Source organism: Ictalurus punctatus, chromosome 5 (assembly GCF_001660625.3).
Source record: "Ictalurus punctatus breed USDA103 chromosome 5, Coco_2.0, whole genome shotgun sequence".
NCBI lineage: Eukaryota > Metazoa > Chordata > Actinopteri > Siluriformes > Ictaluridae > Ictalurus > Ictalurus punctatus.
In genome coordinates, this window is record NC_030420.2 from 14,077,423 (window position 1) to 14,085,527 (window position 8,105).

The 8,105-nt window shown below is 40.3% G+C and overlaps 1 protein-coding gene across 1 annotated transcript in view; it reads right to left on the bottom strand.

Annotated features, from left to right (window-relative positions):
- Positions 1 to 849, bottom strand: part of snrnp200 (small nuclear ribonucleoprotein 200 (U5)) — a 120,760-nt gene extending 119,911 nt beyond the window's left edge. Inside the window, exons 1-2 of the mRNA XM_053680237.1 lie at positions 556 to 849; positions 153 to 316 (exon numbers count right to left, since the gene is read on the bottom strand). Coding sequence (XP_053536212.1) covers positions 153 to 316; positions 556 to 600 — 209 coding nt within the window. The 5' untranslated portion in view covers positions 601 to 849. The remainder of the gene's footprint in view (positions 1 to 152; positions 317 to 555) is intronic.
- Positions 850 to 8,105: the final 7,256 nt, after the last annotated feature.

The following is an 8,105-nucleotide window of genomic DNA, read 5'->3' on the forward strand; positions in this document are numbered from 1 at the left end:
TCAGTTGGCACCATACATATACCCTACTGTACAGTAGACTATAACAAAACATAGTTCAGCTAGACTCCGGTGTAAATATAAGTATTAGTGGAAACTGCAAGACACACTGGTTCTGTAGCAACACCATAAACAATAGTAACAAAAATACCTACTTAGCCCTCCTTTCCTCCAACATTTGTGGTTTTGTTCTCTGACTCTTATCGCCCATTTTTGTTCCCTCCAATTTTCCAACCAGTGACAAGACCTCGCCGGTTGGTTCATCTCGCCGTGTGCGGTCGATCAGAGAGCGGTCCGCTTGCAACACTAAGTTTGAGTTCTATGGAGAAAACACAATATTGAGCAAAAAACAACCGCAACACACAGAACCACAGAAGTGCAAAACGTTCCATAAAGTGTTCTCTAAAAAGCAAACAACTAAAACACCACACACGATAACTTACTGACAGATTCCACCGAAAGAAATGTAACGTTAGCTAACTAAATCAAAAGACATAAAGGCGGATGGGGTAATAGTAAAAACAAAAAATTACTAAGAATAATGGATGTTATACTTACCGCTTTATATTCATACTGCAAGCTACGCGCTGTAACATCCGCCATGATTTTTATTTAATCCTAGCCACTTCTCAAAACTATTAGCTAACAAAAAGACAGACCGCTAGTTTTCCCTAACGTTTCTTTTATATATTTTTTTGTGTAAATAATCTAATCTAAATCAGAAAATAAAATAGACTACAGCTACTGGCCAAATATATTCTATTAAACCTCAGTATTTCAACCACTTCTGCACCAAACTGAAGCACGGCTAAAAACAGGCACAACGCAGTTACAACGACATGGCGTTCATGTAGAGTACAGGTTCTTGGTACTTCCTGAACTGTTGAGGAAATATTGCCCCCATGTGGAATGGAGGTAGCAGCCCAAAAGTGGGGATTTTTTTAGCCTTGCTGCTGACAACCACATTAAAAATAAATACATGTATTATTATTATTATTATTATTATTATTATTATTATTATTAAGTCGACAGATCGAGATACTTAAGCCACATAAAAACAAGGCGTGATCATTGTTTTTGTGCACACAATGATGTGAGCCTATTAGGAGTGTAACACAATGCCGTTATTAGGGGTTCAAGCAGGAGCGTCGTTAGGGCTAATCATTCGGGCTCGTGTGTCTAGCCCCGAATGTTTTTTGCCCAATAGTCGAAATGTGATAGGAATTAAGTATGTTATTTGTTTATATTGTTCTCCGCTTGATATTTGCTTGTATTTCCTCATTTGTATGTCGCTTTGACTGGAAGAAAGTTGGTTTGACGTTGGACGTTCGATATTCGGGGAAATGCGGAAATAAAGGGGCCGTCTCTAAAGTTACATACGACATTGTTAAACACGTTTCTAACTTCAATAGCATTTGAAGGGAATGATGTACAGTCACAAAACCAACTGTAAAGTGTTCAACTAGGTGTCAGATATGAGAAACGCCTTTTAGATTTTTTGATATTTTTCAAAATAAACTATTAAATCACATTTAAATTAGACATGACTTTCACTGCAGAATGGGCTCATACACAAAATATAACATTATTTAAAGCTCAATAGCATTTGAAGGGAATGATGTACAGTCACAAAACCAACAGGGAAGTGTTCATCTAGGTGTCAGGTATGAGAAACACCTTTTAGATTTTTTATATTTATCAAAATAAGCTATTAAATCATATATAAATATTGTTATGTCAGTGCAGTACAGAGTGGACAGTCCATTGAGGGGCAATGGCGAGTCAAAAAAAAAAAAAGAATGAATAAACATTTCTGCTGAACATTTCTACTGAACATTTCTAGTGAACATTTCTGCTGAGCATTTCTGCTGAACATTTCTGCTGAACATTTCTGCTGAATATTTATGCTGAACATTTATGCTGAACATTTCTTCCCCCCCCCCCCCCAATATTTTATTGAGAAGAAAAACATACTGACTAACACACAGCAACAATCATTCACAGTTTTTTTCTTTTTATACTAACAAAGGAAAACAAAATTAAAAAGTACAAACACCCCCCCCCCCCCCCCCCATTCCAGTCTGATGTGGATTGTTTGAAAACAAGCTTTCCCAAGCCTGTTCAGGAGGTGCAGATGGGAAATCAGATAAACATCTAGAAACGAAATTCTGAATTTGAAAATAACAGGGAGGTCATAAGTAGATGAGAGATTGGTAAAGCTATCAAAAACACCATCGGCATACAGATTTCTAACTTGTTTAATGCCCTTGTCATACCACACTGAAAATGTGGAGTCCAAACATGATGGAGGAAATAGATGGTTGTTGTCTAAAGGACCCAAAGAGGATGTACCTTCAAATTTAAAGCGCTGTCTAAATTGATACCAAGTCTTAAGTGTGAGGACAACTTGATTATCAGTATATAGGGAGAGTTTTGTAGGTAGAGGGGAATAAAGTAAAGCAGGTAAAGAGGATTCCCTACAAGAAAATAGTTCCAATTTACATCAAGAAGGTCCAGGAGATTTAACCCAGTAGCAAAGTTTATGGATGTGTGCAGCCCAGTAATAGAATTGAAAATTGGGTAATGCAAGTCCTTCACTAAGTCTACATATCTGCAATAAAGATTTATGAACCCTTGGTGGCTTCCCACCCCAAATAAAAGTATTAATTATCTTATCCAATGAATCGAAGAATGATTTTGGCAGAAAAAGAGGAACTTGCTGGAACAAGAAATGAAACTTCGATAATATATTCATTTTCACGACATTGATCCTGCCAATTAGAGAAAGGGGGTAAGTTACCTCAACTCTGAATGTTGGATTTAACCTTTGAGATAAGGGGAGTGAAATATAGCTGATAAAAGATTAGATAAAGAACGTGTCACGTTGACACCTAGGTATTTAAACCCTGACTGACTAAATCGAAAAGGTAGATCTGACTGTTGGAGAGAAAATGCTGCAGTATTGATGGGAAAACAGTCGCTTCTGTCCAAGTTTAATTTATAACCATAGACAACACCGAAGGTCTCCAGAACACCCAAGACAGCAGGCATAGAGACAATAGGATCGGTTACATACAATGACAAATCATCAGCATATATCAACAATTTGTATTCTACACCGTATTTAACTATTCCTTTAAACAAGGGAGAAGATCTTAATGTGATAGACAGAGGCTTGATAGCAACAGCAAAAAGCAGAGGTGATAAAGGACAGCCTTGGCGACACCCACGTCCGAGAGCAAAATAATCCGAATAAATATTGTTTGTCTGAACCCTGGCTTTAGGGGATGAGTAAAGGAGGCTAATCCAAGAAATAAACTTATCCCCAAATCTGAACTTCCTCAAGACTGCAAACAAATACTCCCACTCAACCCTATCAAATGCTTTTTTAGCATCTAAAGAAATCGCAATCTCAGGAAGCTCAGCCGAATGCTTTGAATAAATTATATTAAAGAGTGTATGGGTAGTGAAAAACAATTGACGTCCCTTTCTAAAACCATTCTGCTCTTCAGACATAATATAAGGGAGTACATTCTCTAAACGAGATGCCATTACTTTTGCCAACACCTTTACATTTGCATTAAGCAGAGACAGCGGTCTGTAACAACCACAGGAGGTTGGATCCTTACCCTCCTTAAGAAGGCGAGCTATCGTGGCTTGTGTCAGAGTTGGAGGCAAAGATCCACATTCCAAGGATTCGCTGAACATTTCCAAAAGCAATGGAGCTAATTTTCCAATAAACGTTTTAAAAAATTCAATTGGAAACCCATCCAGGCCAGGAGCTTTGTTAGAATGCATAGTTTTAACTGAATTTAAAATTTATTTGAGAGAGTGGGGAGTCCAGTTGCATGGCAGTATTCGAATCAATAACAGGGTTACAAAGGTTTTGAAGAAATGCATTCACTTTAGTATTGTCTGTAGGAAATTCTTATTTATAAAGCGAAGAGTAAAACGATTTAAAAGTAGCATTAATTTCCATGGGATCTGTAGTGACAATATTATAAGTGTTTTTAATACTAGGTATGAGATGGGAAGTGGCCTGTCGCCGTAGCTGATGTGCCAGTAAACGACTCGGCTTGTCGCCATGTTCATAGTATGAACCACGAGTACGTAACAACAAGCGTTCCGCTTCTTTAGTCGAAATAAGATTAAATTCTGCCTGTAAGTCGAGACGCTGTTTAAGAAGTTCTGGAGAGGGGTTCAATGCATATCTCTGATCAATTTTAATGATCGCAGATGTAAGTTCATTAATCCTAGCAGTGCGTTTTTTATTACAGAGAGTGGAGTAAAAAATAATCTGCCCTCTAATATAGGATTTAAGTGTCTCCCATAACAATGAATAAGAGGTGGAGTCATTCTGATTGAAGAAAGGAAAGTCATCAGTAGAAGTGGAAATGAACTCACAGAATTCACTGTCTGCCAAAAGAAGAGAATTAAATCCCCAAGGCAGTGGGCTACGTTTATAAATAGAAAGATGAATATCTAATTGTAGAGGTGCGTGATCAGAAATGACGATACCCAGATAGTCAGAAGAAACTACACAAGAATCAAGAGTGCTGTCTATAAAAAAATAATCTATCCTCGAATAGGAATGATGCACCTGGGAGAAGAAAGAAAACTTTTTAAGAGAGGGGTTACGGGATCTCCAGGGTTCAAGGAGACCGTTCTGACACATAAAATCGGAAAATGTTTTAGACATAGCAGATTGATTCAGAGAATTCAGGGATTAGACCAATCTAAGTTTGGGTCAAAAACACAGTTTAAATCTCCCCCGAAAATCAACAGGTGAGTATTTAAGAAAGGGAGATTGCTCAACAATCTATTAGCAAATTCCACGTCATCAAAGTTTGGAGCGTATACATTTACCAACAACACCTGTCTTTGCATTAGAGTACCAGCAACTATAATATATCTACCGTTCACATCAGCAATAACGTTAGTGGAGGAAAACTGTGACCTTTTGCCAATTAAAATAGCGACCCCTCTTGCCTTCGAATTAAAGTTCAAGTAGAAGACTTGACTCACCCAAGGGCAGTGTAACCTATGATGATCTTTAATATGTAGGCGAGTCTCCTGTAAAAATACTATATCAGAGTTTAAACGTTTCAAATGTGTAAAAACCTTAGATCTCTTGACAGGATTACCCATACCTCTGACGTTCCAACTAATAAATCTTAAAGGCGTGCCTGTCCCAGGTATGCTGGGATCCATATTACTAGTAACCATTTAAATAAAGTAAACCATAGGGATATAAATAGCCAATAAGAGCCTAAGTGGGACTTCCTCCCCATCCCCCTCCCCCCAACAATCCCCCAAACACACACACACCCAAAGTCTCCATAAAACAAAGGAGACAGCAGTGTTTCCCACAATAACCAAAAGTTGTCCACAATGTGAAAACAACTCGGAGAGTAAGCTGAACTAACCAACAAAATTACCTAAACAAAAATTTCCAGTAAGAGAAAAGGCCCCTACTGACCTCAAGTCTGATAAACCATCTGCGCACAATAACAAATTTAATGTCCTTAACTTTTAGACATGTAACAAATAATATGACAGTGTAGCACATAAAGCCGAGGAAAAAACAATAATAAAATTAAATAAACAGAAACTCTAACCCAGACAGTGCATCAAAACAGAGAACCACATTAATACAGAAGTAGATTTAAGAGGAGTGAGTCCACAAAATCTAGGCGAAGCAATGCAACGACAATATCTTCAATAAAAATCCGAATACTGTAGAGCTGGAAGACCGAGTGCAAAAAATAAAAGAAGAGCGAAAAAGATGCCGCTGTGTAGGTGATGCCGTTCACCCCGATATCAAGAGTTTAACATAGTCTCCTGCTTCCTCCGCTGAAATAAAGTCCTTCTGGACACCATTATATGTAATGCGAAGCCGAGCTGGGTGAAGTATTCCATAGTGAGCGCCCTCAATACTACGAAGTTGACGCCGAACAGTTCTGCGCTGGGTGGAATCCTATCTCTCTGACAGATCCTTCAAGGTATCATGGAGGGGAGGTATTTCTGAAACTCAGCAACTCACAACTGGCATTCCACAGGGGTCAGTTCTGGGTCCACTCCTTTTCTATCTACACTACATCTCTAGGGCAGGTAATTGAGTCTCATGGCTTCTCATATCATTGCTATGCTGATGACACTCAGCTCTATTTGTCCTTCCAGCCTGACGATCCATCTGTCTCTGCACGCATCTCTGCTTGCTTGTCAGACATCTCGGTCTGGATGAGGGAATAAATTTTTTGCACTTACACCTCTACTCTGTGCACTTTGCTTCTTCTGGAACTCAATTAATGGATCTTGTATGGTAGCACTACTTGTATTGTTCTCTGCTTGATATATCGCTTTGCTTGTATTTTTCTCAAATTTAAGTCGCTTTGGATAAAAGCGTCTGCTAAATTAATAAATGTAAGTGTAAATGTAAGATTTTGTGTAGACTTTAAGAAAGTGAACAAATATAGAGTGAAGGACTCCTACCCACTTCCGAGAGTGGATGACTTTCTGGATTTTTTGGCACGTGGTTGATTTATTTCCACGCTGGACCTTGCACGAGGTTACTGGCAAGTCTCATTGGCCCCAGGCGCAAAACCAAAGACAGCTTTCGTGTCACACAAAGGGCTCTATCAGTTTAAAGTTATGCCTTTCGGGTTATCAAATGGACCTGCAACATTTCAAAGATTGATGAATACTGTATTGGCAGGGCTCACCCACAACTGCTGTATGGTGTATCTGGACGACATTGTGGTCACCTCACCGACCTTCGACCAGCACCTGGAAGACCTCGCCAGTGTGTTAGAGTGTTTGGCAGATGCAGGCCTTTCCTTGAAGCTGGCTAAGTGCCATTTTTGTACACCAAAGTTACGCTACTTGGGTTAACTGGTGACACCAGAAGGCCTTGGCCCTGACGAGGGTAAGGTGGCTGCGATTAAACAGTTGCCCACACCGAAGACAGCTAAAAATGTGCTACAATTCCTAGGAATGACGTTACTACTGTAGGTTCATCTCGGGGTACGCCTGTATTGCAGAGCCGATGATTGCCCTCATGAGGGAGGATGCCCCATTTGTGTGGTCCACTGACTGCCAGGTGTCTTTTGATTATTTAAAATAACAGCTAATCAGTGCCCCAGTACTAATTTTGCCTGACTTTGAGAAGCCTTTTGCAGTACACACGGATGCCTGTGATGTGGGCCTTGGTGCCGCATTGACCCAGACTGTTGAGGATGGCTTGGAGAGGGCTGTTGCTTTTGCGAGGCGTATCCTGCACAAGTCGGAACACCCATATTCCACTTCAGAGAAGGAGTGCCTGGGGGTAATTTGGGCTCTGGAACATTTTTGTCCATACATTGAGGGCTCTAGTGTCACAGTGGTGACGGACGACAATAGCTTGAGGTGGCTGATGACAAGGCCCTCCCCCTCAGGACGACTGGCTCGATGGTGCTCGCGGCTGCAGGACTTTGATTTTGAGGTTGTCCACAGACCTGGCTCGGCCAATCTAGTTCCGGATGCACTCTTGCGAAACCCTACCAGTGACCCTTCAGGGTCTATAGACCTGTTACCACCTTATGCCACAGTTGGCTCATTAAACCTAAGGCGCCAGCCACTAATGGTGTTGGAAGACAAGGAACAGCTTCAGTCACTCCAGCAGGCTGACAAAGTCATCTCATCAATATATACTGACTTGGTGAGCGGCTCCTGTATTCACCAGACTTCGGTATTCAGGATGGGCTGGTTTACTTTATGGACAAGAGGACTTCCTGCCGGCTTCATCCACACAAGGATCTACGCTTCTATGTGCCAGAAGCTCTGAGGGAGCAACACTCTTGGCTCTAGGTATGCAGAAGTTCCTTACATAAACATATGCATACACAGCCCACTCACACAGAAACTCACTCATATGCCCTTCGCCCTAGCCACACACCATGGGTTACCTGTAACTGGGAGGTTAACAGGTGGACAAATCCTTATTTTGCTCCTCTATTTGAATATTGAAGTGATATGTTTTCAGTTTTCTCATTCTCTTTGGCAGTCTATTGTTTTACAGAAGTATACATTTCTTAATTGGGTACTGTGACATACTGCTTTGTTTTTGAAAT